General features: G+C 40.2%; 1 protein-coding gene across 1 annotated transcript; it reads left to right on the top strand.

The window, feature by feature from the left end:
* Window positions 1-1,149: 1,149 nt before the first annotated feature.
* On the top strand, window positions 1,150-19,145 carry LOC139738581 (neuronal acetylcholine receptor subunit alpha-7-like). The gene is made up of 7 exons (XM_071649196.1): window positions 1,150-1,267; window positions 8,284-8,444; window positions 9,980-10,024; window positions 10,575-10,684; window positions 11,045-11,580; window positions 15,027-15,377; window positions 18,985-19,145. Exons 1-7 carry the CDS (start codon window positions 1,150-1,152, stop codon window positions 19,143-19,145), a joined length of 1,482 nt encoding a protein of 493 aa, XP_071505297.1.
* Window positions 19,146-21,398: the final 2,253 nt, after the last annotated feature.

Raw genomic sequence — 21,398 nt, 5'->3', positions numbered from 1 at the left:
TTCTTTTTTATCTTAATGATTGTGACATTTATGTTTTATGCTATTTGAGCAGGTGTTATCGGAATTATCCCTTATTGAGTGTTTTTGCTTTTCATGATTTTGTTTTTAACTTTGCTTTTGCTTTCGTTTTTGCTTTATTGGTTGCTTTGTTTCTGTTTGATTGGTTGTTGTTGCTGTTGTTGCGGTGCGATGTTACACCACCCCCGAATTATTGGTCCAGCTGGCCCAACTATACCACTAAGCCCACTTAACAAGCGAATATATGCGCCAAGTTATTGACCTTCGAAATTAAACCTTATTCTGACGTTCCCTGAAATTTGCTTTCCATCACTTCAAAGCTTTTTTGATAGACAGAAAACAAAGAATCACAGAAGCCATCAACGCAAAAAATGACAGCAACACAACCTCCTTGGCGTACATATAGGTATTATACTTTAATTATCACTAACACTGGATCCCTTCAAACAAAATTTGAAGACCTACTTATTATGATATTCCTATATAATATGCACTGGATTTGTACTGTTAATGCCTGGTAATTTGCGTAAGAATAATCTCCAATATGGCGACCAGGAATGACATCTCATAGCACTTTATATCCAGTGGAAAAGGCGCTCTAAAAATATCAACTATGATTACTATTTTGAATAATCATCAATAGGGTAACAGTGATGGCAAAAGAGGATCAGACAGGCACTCTGATGTGTGTGTGTGTGTGTGTGTGTGTGTTTGCCAGTCTTTGCAATATCGAGTCTCCGGTAACAGAAGGACGTCCTCTAGACAGAGCAACGCAGGTATAGGACATTAAGCACCAAGGCAGCCTGTTCATTGTGGCGTACCGATGACCGATGACCGGTCTACCCAAGAGTGAGAGTGTGGCGCCATTCTCTACACCACTGCATACCTTTCCCAGTTACCGTTTTCTTGTTCAGTTAACATCTCACAAATCGTGTGACTTCGTCAGGCCCTGATGCACTGCAGCCAATAATGATGAAAGTTAATCGTGGACGACTTGAGGACACTTCAACTCTCTCCTAAATGGCTCCGCGACATTAGTCCATCCTCTGTGGACTCACAATACCTTGTACAGTTGTATGGGATAATAATAGACGCGACAACCTACATCTAGTACTTGACTACTGAATAATAATGATTAGCCTCCTGACACTGGTCGGCCGTCTGTTCCAGAGGAAGAGTCCTTTCACAGTCATGACATCATCATCGAAACCGATGCTGGTTCTCTTCTTCGGTATGACCATCATGTTGGGTAAGTTCTACTAATCGTTTTAGAGCCCTCAACATGCATGATCATAAATCTGATTTGGTCACGTAGGGAATATTATTGATTTTCAATTATTGTCTTATGTGATTCATTTACTTGATTATTCAACTTCTGTTTCCGTTTTGATTGGCCCTAGACTTCTGCACTTATTCTTGTATACGTATTACTTCAGGCTTACATTGTGGTTTTTACATCATTTTTTTTTCAGTTAATAAAATCATTGTAAATCAATTTTGTTTTCGCGCTTTGTCATCATAATGTTTTTTCTGTTGTGGTGTTTGATGTTAATCTTTCTTTACATCAAAGCCCAACATTATTTGACAGACTAAATTGTACAGGCGATATACAGATGTATCAGAAATATCAATAGATGTGCATTGTCATCTAAGAGGAATATGTCAGTGTATATAATTCATGCATGCGCATATAGATTGTTTTAACTAGTAAATGGCAGGATTTCGAAGCGAAAAACGTTCTTGCAATGTATATTTGCAGTTTGCAGTCTTCACTTATAATAGGCCTACCCTAATTCCTGGCATTTAGAAATGCGAGGGGGAAATGCTTAGAAATAAAGAATAAAGCATAATATCACTGTAGCGATCTTTACCATCAGTCTGGTCTACAAGTTATGGACGCGTAGTTGGTGCAACATTATATAAAAATTGATACGAATAACGATTAGGCCTACTTTTCATAAGTCTCCGTGCTTCTAAATTCACATGACAAACTGTCGACAGATCCCTTCTTTCCACCCCTACACCCTTTTTTATGATGATATCCCCTAGACACGGAATGATGAAAGAGATTATAGGAAACACGACAGTCTCGGACAAAAGTCAAGAGGTTACTGTCACTTTGAATGACACTTTTAATCATCTAGCTTAATGGCGCCATCTAATTATCTAGCTACAACTTGAGCTTTCTTTGCTACAGAATCGTGATATCGCTGGCATAATAACTGATATGCGTATGGGAGCAGATTAAAACTTGATTAGATTAGTACTTCTTCATACAAACACAAAAAAGAGATAGTTCTATAGGACTTTGCTTGTTGTGTATGAAGGAAAAAAAACACACACATTATTTTCATGGACACCAAACAAAGGAGAAAGAGGGTTTAAGGTTCCTTAGAGTGTGGATAAACTGAGGATCATGTTACTGGTTTGCACATTGTGTATGTATGTGTGTGTGAGAGAGAGAGAGAGAGAGAGAGAGAGAGCGTGAGTGTGTTTGAACATTAAGGGTATGGTAATAACACAGTGAACAAGACGAATTATGCACAAAGGGGACGAAGTTGACTTGTTAACTATTAGAATGAAACTGTCAGCTCCATCATAATTTTCGCTCTAACGTCCATCAGCCCATGTATCTATATTCTGTTCTTCTAGAGGATACCTTTGTTCATAATACTGTTTGAATAGTAAACATTAAGATAGAATTTAATTATCGTATTGCAGACGTCAGGTGCAAAGTGTATCCAGGAATAAAATCCAAATTCTATTTCTAGATCTTGTTTCCTGCCTTCATCATATACGGTGTGGGAACTGAGAGGAAATGCTGTGAACAAAGCTTGGTAATTGGGAATCAGAACGAAGAAAATAATGCAAGAAATTAGCAAGGGGTGTAGACAGGTGTTTTGGACCTGCCGCGCGCATCCAGGCTAATGCATTTTGCTCATGGCGCCTTGCGCGACAAACTCAAGATACCACTATATCACAACTGCAAAGATTGTATGGCCTTCTCATTAAAGGAATGCTGTGAAAGCTCACTTGCCTGCACACGCGCAAGCACACATAGATAGATTGTTTAGCTATATAATTTATATATATATACACTGCAAAAAGTCCGGTGTTAAATAGTGACCACCGAGCTGGTGTTAAATTTTCGGTGCTCATTTATGGTGTTAAATTAACACCTCCGGGTGTCATTTCCAAATTTTAAACTGTTTTTTGAAGAGTTTCTTAGTAACTGCACTTCTTGTTGATTTTTTATTTAAACAAGACGATCAAGAATTTTCCATTAAAATACTAGATTTTTGAAAAAATGTGAAAATAAATTTACACCAAAGTAACACCAGCTTGTGTGGTCTCTTATTGAAGCTGGACGGGTGTTAAACCATTGATATTAACACCAACAAATATCAAATCAACACCACGTGGTGTCACTTTTGAATTAACACCAGTACAGTGTCAAAATAACACCAGGTACAGTGTTAAATTAACACCACGAAGTGTCAAGTGAACACTTTTCAACACCATCACAGTGCATTTTTAACACCTGTGGGTGTGGTCCTTTATTGAAGTTTGATCGGTGTTAGATTTAACACTCGTGGTGTTAAATCTAACACCGATGTTTTTTACAGTGTATATATATATATATATATATATATATATATACATTTACACATGCATATTATGTGCGTGTGTATAGAAGTAGTTATATAACTGCATACACACATACTTATTATATCTGTTCATTCAAATTCATGTTATATAGGTTACAATGTGATGAGGAGAGTCAATATTGACAGTGCTATCAAGGTCAACGTACAACAGACACTCATTGCTCCCACATAAAGACCATCGGGAAAGTTCATGGTGTTCTTCCAGATTTCATTGAATGAACCTATAGTGGGATGGGGACAGACACAACAGGGGTCAGATTTCAATCCGTAATTCGTTTTAGTGTCTCATTGTTTTGAAGCCCCGCCAAACATCTTGTACCACCATTTATTTTTATTTGTTTGTCTTTTTTCGACATTCTAAAGTGTTCCTTTCATTTGGATAACATTGTCACTTTCAATAGGGAAACCAGAAATTCTTTGTTAAAGCTAAAATTCATGTTACTTTAATAATTGAAAACGGTTTGCTTTATGCATTTTGTTTATGATAATAGCCATAGGGTTATTGAAATTATTGATTATTTCATGCGTCTTTATTTTATGCTATAAAACCCTTGTTGTTGTTATCATGTTGATGATTATATCATTAAAGTCACAAAATCAGTCATTTCTTCATCTTTCATAACCAATATAAGTCTTAGTATACTCCAGTTTTATAACATAAGTCTTATCTTTCATGTATTCATACTTACATTATACACCTGGTCAGTGGCGTATACCGTGGGTCAAGACATTGGGGGGCACCTCTTGGAAAAGTAATTTTGAGGGTGTGTATGCTTGTGCGTGCGTGCGTAAGTATGTGTGTGTGCGCGTGTGTGCGTGCGCTGTCAGTCTGCAAACTTAATGGGGACTACAATACATAACGGAATGCGATACATTCCACAGCGCAGTCATTGAGCAACATTGTAAGTTTTCCTTACATGGATTATGGAATGACGGTGTGAAACGACAAATTACTGGCAACAACATCAGGAGAATTGCATAACAATTAAATGCGAGCGAGCGGAGCAAGCGAGCTTGAAAATTTTGACATTTTACAGTCCCAAAACTGCCGTTTGTAGCTATATTTTTTCGCTTTGGAAATTAAGGGGGGCGCATCGGGCGCAACTGCTGGCAATTACTGGCAGCTACATCAGGAGAATGGCATAACGATTAAATGCGAGCGAGCGGAGCGAGCGAGCTTGAAAATGTTTTGACATTTTACAGTCCCCAAACTGCCGTTTGTAGCTATATTTTGTCAATTGGAAATCAAGGGGGGGGGGGGGGGCGCACCGGGCGCAACTGCTGGCAATTACTGACAGCAACATCAGGAGAATTGCATAACGATTAAATGCGAGCGAGGGAAGCGAGCGAGCTTGAAAATTTTGACATTTTACAGTCCCAAAACTGCCGTTTGTAGCTATATTTTTTCGCTTTGTAAATTAAGGGGGGACGCACCGGGCGCAACTGCTGGCAATTACTAGCAGTAACATCAGGAGAATGGCATAACGATTAAATGCGAGCGAGCTTGAAAATGTTGACATTTTACAGTCCGAAAACTGCCGTTTGTAGCTATATTTTTTTTGCTTTGGAAATTAAAGGGGGGGGGGGGGTGGGGGCGCCCGGTGTGCCCCCACCCCCCCCCCCCCCCCCGATCCGCCACTGGTAGTCAAGGGTGTCGGTTTATGTTCATGATTGGGGGAGGTATGATTGGGGGAGGTATGACCAGCGAGGGGGCGTCGAAGTGACCAAGCGGGGGAAAGATGACCAAATTCCGCACTGTAGAGCACCCCCTAATTGTTTGTGTTTGTGTGTGTGTGTTTTATATACATGGAAAAGTTAGGAAATAGGCAAATAGGCAAGGTCAAGTCTTATCATTGGCAATGCAAGGCATTTTAGTATAGACTAGTATTTAAAGCAACACTGCAAAATCAATGATCTAGCTTTGATATAACGAAGCTACATCACATTGCGCAACATTGCAGCGACTCTTTTTGCCGTTCGGATGTTCTGAGTACACTGCGCACATCCTGCTTGTATTCAGAATGCCAACCAGGAATCACGCTGAATCACAATCTTTTGTCGGCTCCGGGCTGTTTGAACAATATTTCACACTATATACCTCTTTAATTATGGTTAAAGAAATCTTAGCAATAATATCTTATTTCTTTATTACCCTTTCATGTCGATTTCAAAAGCAGTTTACTAACCCTTGAATTACCATTTTGGTACGTTTAAAAAAAAAAAACAAAAAAAAACAGCGGATGGGGGGGGGGGGCACGTGCCCCCCCCCCCCCCCCCCCGTAGTTACGCCACTGTACCTGGTTAATTTTCAAACAGTTGCCAGCGATTATAACAGATGCATGGGAAAGAAACGGCAATACATTATTCATATCGTGAATTGCCAAATGAATTACTTATGAGACAGCAGGTATAAATATTATAGAATTTTAATTGACTGACTTCCCTGAGTGGCTTTGTGACAGGTTCATTCTTGCGTTTCAAAATAACGAGGCGCGTGTAATGAAGTAGCCTCAGCCGTCATTGTCCCGATTTTCTGTGCTGTGCAGAAATTGTGAGGTGCATGCTGTTATTGCTGTTCAGAAATCGTGAAGTGCATGACTGTTAATGGTCAAACTGATTTGTTTAACCCTATCAGGCTGGGCCCTCGATCAGCTTTTTATTTTTTAAGAGCAGCTCAAGTTAAGTAGGAGTGCCTACTACGGCAGTTATATCATGAGATGTTTTTTACTCTCTCCTAATTTTCATTTCAAAGTTTAATTGGCTTTTTCTGGAGCAAGGCGTGTATTGAAAGGGAGCCCATTTCATTAAACTGTGTGCACCGAGTGTCGTAATAACAACTGCTATTTCATCAGAAGCGTAAACCTGAAAAGGCTGATTGGTTGCTATACGAATAAGAATTTTCTCCCAAGGTCTGCGTATATACAACACGGTTACAAAGTCTACGTTTTGCTGTTTATAGATAACATTAATGACAGTGATATCGTGTACTTTGTCTATTGTTTTCCTGCATGTTTATGCAAAATAGCGCACTCATATTCATCTTTCGTGCCGTTCGCAGCAGTGGTTCATCACCCCCTGACCATTTTTATGAGCATACATTTCTTTGGGGCATTGCTATACACCTTCAGGAATCAAGTAGAAAGGATATAAGGTTATATTTAAAGAACACACTTTCCATAAAATGGAGAATGAGAAAATTATGACACAAGGGGTACAGGGAGTATCTTCGCCACCTCACCCTCCCCCCCCCCCCCACACACACACAGAAAAAAAAATGTCCACCGTGTACGACCCTGAATGATTTCCCCCTTTCTTTGAAATTATCCTTATTCATACTTCAAAGGACAACAATAACATCACATAATTCTCATTAACGTGCATTACCAGGTATAACACCAAACAAAAGTAAATAAATACTTTGGAGGATTAACGGAAGCACGACACGGGGGGGGGGGGGGGGTCATCCCACGAGACCGACACCAACGAGTCATACAGCCCACGTATTCGACATTGAAAAAAAGGTCCACAGCACACGTGTCATATTCCCCATGAGATCGACATTAGGTAAAAACAGCCCACGAGGTTGACAATACAACACGGGGTTTGATGTGTCGGTCTCGTGGGCCTTGCTTGCTTAGTGTCGAATTCATGGGTTGTATGACTCGTTGGCTTACTCGTGGGCTGTATGACTAATGAGCTGAATGATACGTATAGGCTCGTGGGTGTCGGTCTCGTGACGGCCATCCATCACGAGTCCGACATCCACTAGTCACAAAGCTCACGAGTCATAATGGTCCACGAGCTATAGGCACTAGGTGAACAAGTCAGAAGTATCGAATCAAGATCAAGATCTATAGTAAAATGGTCACACGAGCCATACGGTCAACCAACTCTATTGAAGTAGATTGAGGTAAACAAAATAGGTAATGTTTTTGACAGACCTTTCTTTAATCGGGGTCATCCCACGAAACCGACACCCATGAGTCACACGGTCCATCTGACCTTGACAGTGAAAAAAAAGGTCCAGGAGTCATATACAGCCCATGACCTCCATACTACGCAATATAAGGCCCATGTAGGCAAAATAAGGCCCATCATGTCGACACTAGCCAAATATACGGCCCTTGAGTCTGACACTAAGCTAAAAAGACCCACAAGACCGAAACCGTGATGGGAAAAAGCTTGAGGTAAACAAATTATGTTTTTGGCAGACCTTTGTTTAATCAGGATAGTTTCATGAGCCCGACACCCACGAGTCACACAGCCCATGACCTCGACATTGTAAACAGGTCCATGAGTTATCTAGCCCATGAGCTCGACACTAGGCAAAATAAGGCCCATGAGCTCGACACCAGGCAAAAAAGGGCCCATGAGTCTAACACTGTAGGCAAAATAAAATGCACCGTGTGACACGTGGGTGTTGGGCTCTTGGGATGACCACGATCAAACAAGGGTCTGTCAGAAAAATAATCTGATTACCTCAAGCTTTTTCCATTACATAATCTCTTTATACATTTTCCCCAATCTTACGTGTGGAACAGTTATTGGTAAATCTTTCTATTCTCTGTCAATACGTACTGTCATATCTAACATCCAGTGTCCAACGCACTTCACTTCGATGGCATACGGGAGATGAAGAAAAAGCTACACCATGACATCATCACGAATTACGGCCCGACTACCTTCAGACCAGTCAAGAACGACTCCACTGCTGTCCGTGTCGGGATCCGCATGTTGGTCGATCACCTCGTTGAGTTCGTGAGTCATCCTCAGAACATCACCTTTATTGAGGGAAAATTGTTCTGAATTTTTGTTCAAATTTACGACATATAACATTAACGCAATGTTGAGTTACAAACTGATAAGAACTGTGATTCACACATAGAAAATTTCGTGTTAAAAAACAAAAGCAAAAACAAAACAAAACAAAAACAGGCGTCTCCAAGTTATAACCATGCACGCTTCAAGTGATGCTTACATTCCAAGCTCTTAAGGTAATTACATAAGCATAACACGGTAGGCAGTGGTTTGGCATTACGCGTCATTAACATGATTGATACTTTGTGATACGCTGTCATGTGCTGTAAAAATCTTAACAACACTGCAGTATAAAAGTCTAATATTTTTCGTCACTGGAGCTATTCATTGATGTTATCGATAAAGTGCATTGGTACGGGCTTGTCAGAATTATTGTACCTTAAGGCTGGGTTCACATAGAAGTATACGGTATACGGTATTCGCTATTCGCTGTTCGCTATTCGCTATACGGGCATGGCGGGTCACATAAGGTAGCACACGTGTCCTACTTTAATATTCTTTTGGCGCCTACCTGAAGTTAATTTCTGTAAAGAAAAAAGAACAAAAGAAAACATTTTTTTTTTTCCAAAATGACTTATTGATATTCGAAAATAAACTTGCTTTGGGCTAACTTAAAACAGAGAAATCACCTCTGCATATTATTGAACTTCTAAATACAACTTTTAATGATTTTTCAATGGGGTTATTTCAGCCAGTCGATCGAGATGGGGTTATTTGAGCAATATGATTTTTACACACTAAAAACTTATTATTATTTTTTTTTGGGGGGGTGTGGGGGAGAGGGAACTCATGTGATTGGTAATACTGTAGTTATGTTTCCAAATATCTATTTTAATATTTTAAATATGTATCAGCCTAATTGATTTCATCAGCTATTCCTAATTTGCTGTGATGACGTCATTTTTTATGGTGGTGGTGTGGGGGGGGGGGTACCTTAATTCTACTCCCCTATTCCAGCTCTGTGAACTCATAGCAAAAGTGAAATAATAAAGAAATCATTTTATAAACAATATTTTCTTGGATTAAATCTATTTCCACATTATTTTCAACTTATTATAAGAATAATTAAGTAATTCATTAGATATTCCAATAAAATGAGGACCAAGAAATCTTATAATTTGTAACTTATACCTTATTGAACCAAAGCACGCATTCAGAACACCAGCTGCCACACCCGAACAGGATGGTATACGCTGCATGAAAATCGAACAAGCACGATTTCCATAATACTATACTATACTATACGCAGCTATACGGCATTTTCGAATAGTGCCCTCTTATGTGACCCGGTATTAGGAAATCCTATTGTTCGATTCAAGCTGTTCGTGTGCCCTCGAAAACCTGCACCATATACCCGAATAGTATACTCCTATGTGAACCCAGCCTAATTGTTGGAGTACAATACATGCAGCTGTCACGTGTATCATGTTCGTTTTTGCTTGGTCGTATTTTGGTACGTTTATCTTTTCTTTCAGGATGAACCTCAGCAGCAAGTGACAATCTTTTGCGCAATCAAGATGGTAAGTTGAAACTCTGTTTCTTCTGTGAAAAAAAAAAACCAAAACAAACGTACATGTAGAGATCCGTACGTAATGCACAGGAACATAATTTCTTAGAAGCGCTTCGTCGTCTGAAGTTGGCAGTGACTTTATAAGTAACTTTCACCTGTAGTTAGCCGAGTTCATTATCGTTTGAAAATTGTGGGACTGTATTAGCGTCGCTTGCAACTTAAAGGAACACACGTACAATTAATTAAAGGCAAAGGAAAATATTTAAAGGGTTTTTGGAGGCTCCCCCGAAAATTTCAGGATCTGGAAGCCAAATTAGTGCTGGGATATCAAGTCTGCTGAATATCTGTTTCATGAGTGTACTTTATGGAGTTCTATTTTCCCACTCCCCTGCAATTTCTACAATTACATTCTAGTCAATGGGTGAGATTTTCAGGGACGCTGGAGTGTGTTTGTGTGCCTTTTTTTTTGGGGGGGGGGGTTCTCGTTTGTTTAAGTATTATCATTATTTTTTTTTGTAGTATCAAACAGACATCTTACAAACATCTGATTCATCTGACAGATTTGGAGAGACGAATACCTAACCTGGAACGAAAGTGACTACGGTGGGTTGTCAGTCATTGAGGTTGACGTAGACCAAATATGGACCCCGGCCATCACTCTGCTGACAAGGTAGCAGCAAGTATACACTGTCATTTCAAAATTAGTTCCATTTTCTATTTGCGATGTATCACTCGTTGCGCGGAGCAAATAATGTCTTCGTTTGTCAGAACATGCGTTTAATGTTCGATGAGATTCTCTTTGTGACAAAGAATATTAAACAAATGAAATTTGTAGTCAAAACAGTTATTGCTTGTCTTCTGGCCAATATTTTCAACAGATGACTTTCTCTTTAATCTTTCTGTATAAACTTGTTTTTCCTGGAAAGGAATTCGATGTGTTCATTCCTTCATTTTGTTTACCCTATTGTCGTTTTTATGAAGAAAACCGTTGTTTGTAAGAACACTGTTCGTCGTATGACTTTGTACACAGCAACAGCCAAGATTTTCTGACATTGTCCCACCGCCGAGCCTTCCTGTCTTCAAACGGCGACATCGACTGGCTGTCACCGGCCGTCATCACCAGTTCCTGCATCTTCGACGTCTACCTCTTCCCCTTCGATATCCAGCGCTGTGTCTTCGAGTTCGCACCGTGGTCCAACTCCAGGAACCGGGTGGACTTCTTCCACTTCTACGAGAAGAATGAGACCACCGTGCACAGGTATCGCAACAACGGCGTGTGGGAAATAAAGGAGGAGAAGGTTGAGATTAAGCTGCGGAACTACAGCTGCTGTGACGAGTCTTTTGCGGAGGTGTATTACAGCATAGCTTTCCGCAGGGAGTCCAAAGTGTACATCCTGGGTATCATCATTCCATCCCTGCTTCTTTCACTCTCAACCGTTCTCATCTTCATGCTGCCTCCAGAGTCCGGAGAGAAGATCTCCTTCGGGATTACGAACCTCCTGGCTATGATTCTCTTTCTCGAGACGGTCCGAGCCGCCATGCCCGCCACGGGTTCCCCGGCGCTTGGTAAGTCTGCTTTCGTTTCCTGTTCACATGCTAATTAACCTCTGACGATAAACGTTACATTATGAAGCCCGGAAATACAGCTTTTATATTTGTGTGAAGTGCTTTTACTAGGGAGTTCTAGACTTGCACGTCCACACAGTGAACTGCTTACTTCGCAATTCTAAGGCACTGCCAATGCGTCACTTTGTCTCTCTAGTCTATAGTCCACCACCCAAATCGCAAACGCATCCACCTCGATTTTTCCGCCATCTTGATCCAGCGCGCCGTTCTCGCGTCTGACGTAAGATCTAGCTTCATACGCAAGAGATGGATGACAAAGAGGCTGAAGAAAACATCATGAAAGCTTTCCTGAAGTAGGCATTGTATTCATCATCGTTGTATAGATCAGGATCGAATTTCTTATGGTTTCAGAACTTAAATTCAACATTCGCATGGCTATTTGCGTTGCATAAGATCATGACTTGGCTTATCCCAAGATCCATGGATGATGTCCCTCCAGCGCTCTCTGTTCTCCACTACACTCGCAATGTCCTTCGTGTCATGGAGACCAGTGTCATTTCTGAGTGTGTCTACGTATGTGTGTCGAGGCCGTCCGCGCCTTGCTCTCCCGTGTAGTGGTTCCCATAGTAAGACTGGGTGTAGTATAAGCGCAGGGTGTCGTTGGGCATGTCCAGCAAGCCTTGGCCTCCTATGAGCTACTTTGGAGCTAACTTTTGGAAAGGTCCCGTACAGTTCTGAGTTAGTGATCCTCATCATAATTATATTGGTTGATGTTTAGAGCCATCCTGAGCATCCTTGTGTAACAGGCATCTAAGATTTTAGTGAGTCTTCTCGTCATAGTCCAAGTTTCAGACCCATAGTGAAGTACCGACTCAACTATGGCAGTGAATAGACGAACTTTAGTGTCCTTCCGCAAGTTTTATTTCCAGACAGCTTTTGAGCTATTACATGCTGTAATCCACCTCTTTCTTGTGGCTATGTCCTCCTCAGAGCTTTTGATTTTGGCTCCAAGATAAAGGAAGTCATTCACTAGCTAGCTGTATTGGCTTCCCACTCATACTTGTGATCCCTTCTGGCTCATAGATATTCTCGATCAAATATTTTGTGTTTTGTTCGTTCATTCTAAGTAGTCCTACGCTGGCAGATACTGCCTCTACTTCCGTCATGAGTTCCTCTGCATCCTTCACGGTGTTTGTGAACAGGGCAATGTCATCTGCGAATTCTGTGTCGGATATTTTCGTGGCCTTTACTCTCCTGCTCCGTGCTGGTATCAAAGTAAATCCAAGATCTGGCTTCTTCTCTAATGCTAAGCGCATACAATAATCTCCTGCAATATTAAAGAGGTAGGGAGCCAGTGTATCGCCTTGAAGTATACTCCGGCAAGAATCTTGAAGTACTCTGTTTTACCATCGGGTGTGATGACTGTATAGCTCTAGTATTGATATAGAGCAGGAAGATCAGGTCAGCAATCTTCTCTTCTTTGGGATGCCGCAGGCCAGAAAGATTCTCTTGAGCATTCCCCTGTCGATGGAGTCAAAGGCTTTCCTGAAGACAATGAAGACCATGACAGCAGAGAGGTTCTTAGCTCTGGCTCCATCTAGAATTCTTCTGAGTGTTAAGATGTGTTAGTTAGTCTTCGTCACTATAGATGTCAGTGAAATACCTCTTTAATCATTGATATCTGTGAAGTCAACTTTCTTTGGAACAGGGATAATGTTACTTATCCCCCGTTGTTCGGGGGAACCATTTCATTCAGAGCCCCATTACAAAACCCTAGAATGATTTCTGTGAAGTCGCATCTCTTCATCACCTCTGAGGAGATACCGTCCTCTCCGTATGCCTGGCCTTCTGTGACATTTTCCTTTGCTATATGTGGACTTCATCTAACGTAAAAGGCTCTGCTGATATTACCAGGGAGGTGAGCTCCTCCCTGATATTACCAAGTCCCCGAAGATTTGCTTGACCGCTCCAATGTTCGATGTATTAGGTGGTGGTTGACCCAGCAGAACCTTGAAATAAGCTAACAATTTCCTCTTTCTGTTCTCAGTGTTTGTTCCTTGAATCTGATTTGTGCACCATCTGTTTCTTCGTGTTATCTCGTTTATCAACCTCCAACTCTCTTTACGCTTACATCTGTCGGCTGCATTCTCTACTCTCCCGATCTTTCCTGTCAGCAGCCCCTCTTCAACCTTGGTGAGCTCACCGATTCTCTCGTCTACTTGTACCCTGTGATACTCTCGTCTACTTGTACACTGTGATACGCTCTCTGTTGGATCATTGTGATATTGATGTTTGGCTGTTCTGAAAAGTTTCATGGCTGCAATCAATAACTCTGGGGTCCACTGTTTTATTTTCCCTACTCTTCTTTCCTTTTTTGGTATCATCGTCTTGTTAGCTTCTTTTATGGCTGAGACAAACTTCCCATACCTCTGCGACACTCTGTCTGTCGCGCTTTCCACGGTGTCATTATCCTTGCACGAAGCACTAAAATAATCTGTTCTTCACTTCCACACTGTCTCTCGAGTTCAGTGTTTTCCTTGAAAGCTTTCCAGTCATGCACAATTCTTTTGGGCTGGGCCTTGACTTTTCTCAGACTTAATCTGACCTCAGCCATAACAAGCCTGAGATCATGAAGTGATTATCTTCCACAGCAAGAACGTATGAGAAGATAATTGATTCGTGAAGTCACATAGTTCGATCGCCATTTCTGATAGAACTATAGCTATTAATTAGCTATCAATGTCGAAGCGCGGGATACGACCAGATGCAAACTCACAATATTGACATGATGTTTGTGACGTCATCACGTCCACCTGTTGACTCATGGTCAACTGAAAATGTTGATCTAAGCCCGCCGCACACTATACAATCTGACAGGTCGTAAGACCTTAAATCCAGGCGTGCAATTGGGTCTAATTGATTTGGGTGTGATAGATTTAGCATGTCAAATTTCTACGACCTGTCGTGGGCTTTTAGCCAATCACATTACAGTATTATACAAAGAGTGAAGAAGGGAACGCAATGCGCACTGAGTGCGCTTTTCTATACTCATTGGTAACAATCATCTGCTGAATTCAGAACAGTCGTAAGCCTGCATGGTTGTGTAGTCTGGTCGTATCGTGTGCGTTGCCTGGTTGTACGACCTGCTTGGTCTCATGTTCTTTAAAAGGTTGTACGATCTCAGGTCGTATGTAGTGTGCGACGGGCTTTAGGTTTATCGGAGGCAGCAGGATTAGTCGACTACGATTTTTTCATGCTCTTCCGATCGACAAGAAAGACGTTATATCGACACTACTGTATCTAAAAGTCTCTAATGATGAAGACATGATTTAGTATCTGGTTACCTTTTTTATTTTGATATGCTACAATTTTACTTATTTTCTGTTCTGATTTCGATGCTTACCACTTTTAATTGCCTTTGCCAATCTTCATACATCTGCTTTCAGCAAACTACATCTGCGCTATGGTGGTCCTAGCCTGCTCCTCCCTCGCATTTGAGGCCCTTGTTCTACGCATGTACAGCAGGGATGACGTCATCAAAGCTCCCGGGTGGCTGTTCCGCGCTTTTATTGCAGCGCGAAGAATGTCACGTGCACAGAGCCATCGCAACAGCACGGACAACATCGTCGGCGAAAGCCATGACGTCATCGAACCACTCTCACTTCCAGCCTACAAGACAGACAGAAACGAAGAAAACATGATCCCGCCCAAAAATAGTTTAGGACATAACGTTCAGCCATGCACAGGGGCAAAAGACGATCCTTTAGTTTGCAATGATACTGACCCGGATGTAAAATGTAAGGGATGTCGAGAACATCCGTATAGCGGTTCTGTGGACAACAATCAGTTGTGGAAAGAGTTTGTGTTGTCTATTGAGAGAAAAGTGGCTCTATTTTTCCTCGTTTGTATCGCCGGAAATATAACATTTGCAACTTTGCAAATGTACATTTCGACTTCGTCACAGAAGCACTTCTTAGATTGAATGATGCATGCTTGGCTTCAGTTCTCTGTTTTGTTTTGTTTTGTTTTGTTTTGTTTTGCAAGTCTCATGCGGTGAATGCACTGAAAACAAAAATGCATTGTGTACCACGAAATACAATGTTTTAATTTGGAAAATTAATACCGCCAATTTTGTGAGAAAAGTGTGGAGCACTAGTTGATGTACATGTCAAAGTAGATGTCGGTGTGGTAAGATATGTTTGCAAGAGTATTTCAAGCTTGGGTGTTTTTCTATAGCGTAAGTACCTTTTTCGTGTCAACTTTTCAATTCAATTCAGTTCTATTCATTTTAATCGTCCAATAAAACGTATAAATGGAAAATTCAGTGCGGGATTTTTACATACGTAAATGATGATGTTTAGATTTAAAAAAAAAACAAAAAACGTCACGAACATGAAATGGTACATCATGAATGAATACCTTCAAGTGTGTAGGATGAATGCACTTCCTTCCTTTTTGTAAATAATGTGTAAAACGAAAATGGGTAACTGTGACCCGGGAAGGGAGGCTACCAGGTGCCACAACGCTTGAAAACCAGCCAGTGAAGTCGACGCTCGGGTCCATACAAAGATACATAATCACGTGTAGGTCCAGGATTCAAGCACATAGCATTGAAGTCTGTATGCCACGACAGTTTTGCGTGTGTGGGGACGATTAAATTTGCACTGACATTGGTTTGATACGAAATTCCATCATACACTCACATTTTGATACAGCGTGCATGCCAAAGAAGCATTAATAGCATTTACACACATGATAATCTCTATATACTCTTTGGCGTCTGGTGATATGTGTCCATTAAAAGAAATTCAAGCGTATCAAAGAAACAAAAACAAATACGGATCTAGAAATTCTGCAGCAGAATTCAAGCTCTCGTAGAAACATTTTTTTTTTCATGAGCATCAATGTCTTCGGAAGACCGAATTTCCCGTTCGATTCGCATTTTAAAAGGGAGTATATTTGCCGTGAAATGGAATTCTTTGCTGTGAACGTATGTCATTGCCCAATATCGTTAGCCTATCAGTACTTTTTTTTCTAAGAATTTTATTGATGTATTATACGAGATGAATAAGATAGCGTACAAGATTAAATATTTTCAACTCAGTCGAATGTGAAATTTTGTACATGTATTCATTGTGACTTTATAAAAAAGGAATAGAAACAGCCCATCAATGGTACGTAGATAAAGCATGGCGTCAGCCAAAGCACAAAATATGTATACATAATTATAATATTATAGGCATCAGTTCAACCAGCCAGCACTGAATCCCGGGGGGGGGGGGGGGGTAGGACGTTGCAGCCACTTCTTTTTTTTTTCTTTTTTAATGATTTGCTTTTATTTAAAAAAATCACCTTGTAAGCTCGCACGTTGACCACATGCATGCAACTCTGAAATTAGAATTGAACTGAAATTGATGCCTATTTATTCTCTTTTTTATACCTTATCAAAAGTAAAACAAGAAAACACCTCTCTCATCGATACCTTCGGGAGGTCGAGTGGGCGGAGAACGTAATGTATACGGCACTTGAACATGAAGATCACTCGAAAAGTCTGTTGTTACAGGCAGGCACGTGACATACGTCTGATGGCGAAGAATGGCGACAGTTCAACAGAAGGAGGGCATGGGGAGGGGGTGCTGTGAATGTAAAGGCGTTGACAAATGGAAAGCACAGGTCTGTGTGTATTCATTATACAAGAAGCGGCCATAAAATCGCATTTATTTTCTAATACATCAGAGGAAAATAAACCTGCAGCAACCGTAATTCTCTGCATTACATCGTACTCTAAACCACACATATCAATAGAATGCAGGGAAGAAAAATGAGGGAAAGACAAAAAAAGCCTCTTTCTGTTAAAAAAGAGTACTGCTTATATCAATATGCTGTTTGATTTGAATGACGATATATGCAAATAAGACTGAAAAGAGAGATGTGTAAAATCAGTGTGTATTTCTTTTTACTCTCTCGATCGGCATACATGCATGGAGGACAACATGGGTTACTCATTGTGATTCCTGACAAAAATAAAACCCAATGCCTAGCTCAAAGAGCGCCATCTACAACAGACAATACCGAGAATGTTTAAGACCGATTGTTGTTTGCTGTTCAGTGTATAGGCTCGCTATTTATGTAGTGCACGTTATTGTTGATAACGCAAAACCAACAAAGACTGTATTTATCACAGAACCATTTTTTTTTTAACGAGATAACAGAATATTTTGTCAATCAAAGTCTTATGCAATTGAATGTTATGCTAAGTTTAGGCATACTGCAAACGCCTCATATACAAAGTTTTCATAAGTAACTCAGTAATACAGAATAGTTCTGATCTCTTTGCGAACACCTCCCGTCGCAGGCCCACACTCTCCGGGTGAACCAATTCCAGGGATATCGCTCCTTAACAAGAACAGACAATTCTTCCCTGGGCCCCGGCCAGCGTCTCCGAGCTCGTTCCAATTTCACTCATTTTTTAAAAAGTGCATCACCATGTCATCGTCTCAATAGGTGGTTTGCATGAAAACAAAGCAAAACACAACAAAACAGAATATATTACTATGCTCTTTGTTGAAATGGGAGTAAGAAGAGACAGTTGACGATATCCTCACCTCATTCCAATCGTGATTGGTGACCAATATAATTACCTTATAATGAAAACATTTCAAAGGTTCATATAACTGTTCTTAAACTGACCAGAATAAGAATTAAAATGTTAATAAACAAGTGCTATTATCCTGTTTGGTTTATTCCACCATGAGCTAGACACTTATTAAACAAGGCCTACCAGCTCAATATCAACTGAAAAACGCCCAAGAGCCAACGAACTCGACACTAGACGAAAAGGCTCACGGGCTCGACATGACATCACGAGGCTTAGTGTTGAGTTTTTTTCTTTTTGCTAGTTTCGAGCTCGTGTATCTTATTAGCCTTGTGTGTATTGGCCTTATTTCCCTATTGTCGAGCTCACGGGTCTGTTTTACTTGGTGTCTAGCTAATGGATCTGTTTTACTTGGCGTTTAGCTCGTGTGCCGTATTAATCGTGGGTGTCGAATTCGCGAAATGACCCCAAAGTCTCTTCTCTGATTGTAATCACGTTCATCATGGAGAAGCGTCTCCTTCAGTGTCTAAGTGTCTTTCTTTCTTTCTTTCGCATCTGAGCTTGGATACAAGCTCCCTCAACTGTCACGGCAAACTTTGAATTTACTTACCCATTTTTTTTTCTGCCGCATGCCTTCCCGCCAGCAACAAATACACACACACACACACACACACACACACACACACACACACACACACACACACACACACACACACATACTCTGTCATCAGTCTATACCTTTCATTACCTTCGCTGATACATCTCGAATTACTTACTCTACGTGTCGATATTTTCTTCCTGACAACAAGATTGGCGGAACAATGGTTCTGGCGGTGTACCAAACTTCAGCCCAAACTTTGGCGGGGATTGCACAAGTTACAGACGGGACAGATGGCTATCCCGTCCCCCTTATCTGCAAAGCGAGTCTGTGAACGTGACGGTTCATGGGGGAGGGACAATCGACGTATAACCCAGTAGGGTCGGTGATGTGAAAGAGCGCCACAAATGCGATATGAACTTCTATTCATAAACTGTATCAAATCACATTCTCACTCCAACATGAAGAAATAAAATGAAAAATTGCAAACTCTTTGTTGTTCTGTCATAATCATTACAATCACTATTACCAGCCAGAGATACGCCACAATGCATAGTTCAACTATATCACAGCGCTTACAATATATGCATGTACAAAGAAAAATAAGATACGTCAAATCATTATTAAGGAAAAAATACAAGTTTGCAACATTTTCTTTTAGAGTGTACTGAAATTGCATATTTGATGAGAGTGGGGAGTTTGTTCCATTCCTTTGTTGCTGTAACAGTGAAAGTACGGTCCCAGCAGCAGGAGTTTGGGGTCAAGAAAGACGGAAGGGGTCGACATGAAAGATGTGTATATTTTATATATATTTGTGTGTGTGTGTGTCTGTGTGTACATGTGTGTGTGTTAATGTGTATTACTTGCAAAGATTAATGACAGATATAAAGATATTATCTGTGCAAACTTGAAAGGACTTGGAGAAAACAATAATAATAAAGAAATGTACCATACACTCGCTTTAAAAAATACTTTTATTCATAACTGTGATTAAACTTATCAAAGACGCCAATTTTATCGTATCTCAGGAACATAGGAAGGATGATTGTATCAAGCAAGTTTAGAATTTGAAAAGAAATCTAAAGGTGCTGCGGAAGGGGACTTTATGCTGAGAGTAGCATCAAAGTTACTTTATAACAGCTAAAAAGGATGACCCAAGTGAGACACACATAACTAACACAAACTTGATAAGCTAACAATATGACAACAGCATAGTTATGATACTTGATTAGACTTGTTTGCAGTCTTTCTAAGTTTCGTTTTTGATATCACCGGCTTTATATAAAGCAATGTATATTATTTTCAGGCATACGCGTCAATATTTAAAACACAACCAGGAATAGTAACATGTCATAACTCTTGGGCCAAACGACACAAGAAATTTGTCATGACAGAACACAATCATATATCATTGATAGTATCACGATGTACAGATCTATAGTAAGTTGCGAACTCTATCCTGAGAAATAGAATAACAACATATATATACATGTATATATACATAAATATATATATATATATATATATATACACACATATATATATACGTACATGATATTTCAAGTTGATTATAGTTGTACAGAGAGCGTGTTCTCCGTAATTCCTTGTGATGTTCCCTTTTATTTGTTTATTTGTTCATTTGTTGTTGTTTTGTTGTTGTTGTTGTTGTTGTGTTTATTTATTCATTTTTTTATTATTTTTTTTTTTTTTTTGGGGGGGGGGGTAATCTTTCCTCCAGCGGATACCGTTACAAGGTACTGATCTGTTTCTACAGGTATCTATTGACGTTTGAAGGCCAATTGCAATTTTCTTCTGCTTTTTAGCTGTTTTCCCGAAAGAAAGAAAATGGCGAAATCACAACTTGGAATGATGGTCAATTTTGGAGTGAGATAACATTATTATAGTCATCAACACATAATAGTTATGCCGAGGCATGCGCGACGGCTCAAGAGTAAAGTAAAACTTGGTTCTATAGTCCTTGCGAAGCCTCTTGTTCTTATCGAACTACATTGTATTTAAAATTGGTCGTATTTCAATTTTGCTGTCATTCTTCACAGTTGTCAATTAACTGTGTCTTAATGTTTAAGTAATCACTTGATGACGATCAACATAAATAGTGTATCTCGAAGAACAAGAAATTCCACATCATTACATTTATGGGGGCGCAAACATGATTTTGTTAAGTTTCGTTTTGTGCTGTTCTGTTGTTATAGTTTAGAAAGTCTAGACCTACAGGCAAGGTGTGTGCGTTAGCAAAAATCAATATTCTCCCTTCTTGGGTTTCTCCTTCCACCGGTGTACTTTTTTATCCTTTCTTATACCTCCTCGCCGTTTAAGAAAAAATACATGAGGAAAAAAAAAACATTGCAGAAAGGGAACATAACCGATATTCGCGGGATCCCTGGGGTATTTTGCGACACTTTCCTTGCCAGAAATCACAAAAGGCTTTCACCCCCTTTAGAAATTCCACAATCAAGGTACAATCGGGCCGACCTTGAATTTATCGCCTAGCTGGGAGTCCGGGGCGTCAGATTCACAACGTTGTGAACTTGTGAGAGAAGAGATTGCAAATGTTCTATATATAACTCGTCCCAATTGTCGGTACCTCACCGGACCAAAACAAGT

This window comes from Diadema antillarum, unplaced genomic scaffold, assembly GCF_040938485.1.
Source record: "Diadema antillarum isolate AM-2024a unplaced genomic scaffold, OU_Dant_1.0 seq00000757_RagTag, whole genome shotgun sequence".
Taxonomy (NCBI): domain Eukaryota; kingdom Metazoa; phylum Echinodermata; class Echinoidea; order Diadematoida; family Diadematidae; genus Diadema; species Diadema antillarum.
Note: the sequence above shows the minus strand (reverse complement) of the source record. Positions and strands in the feature narration are given on the sequence as shown.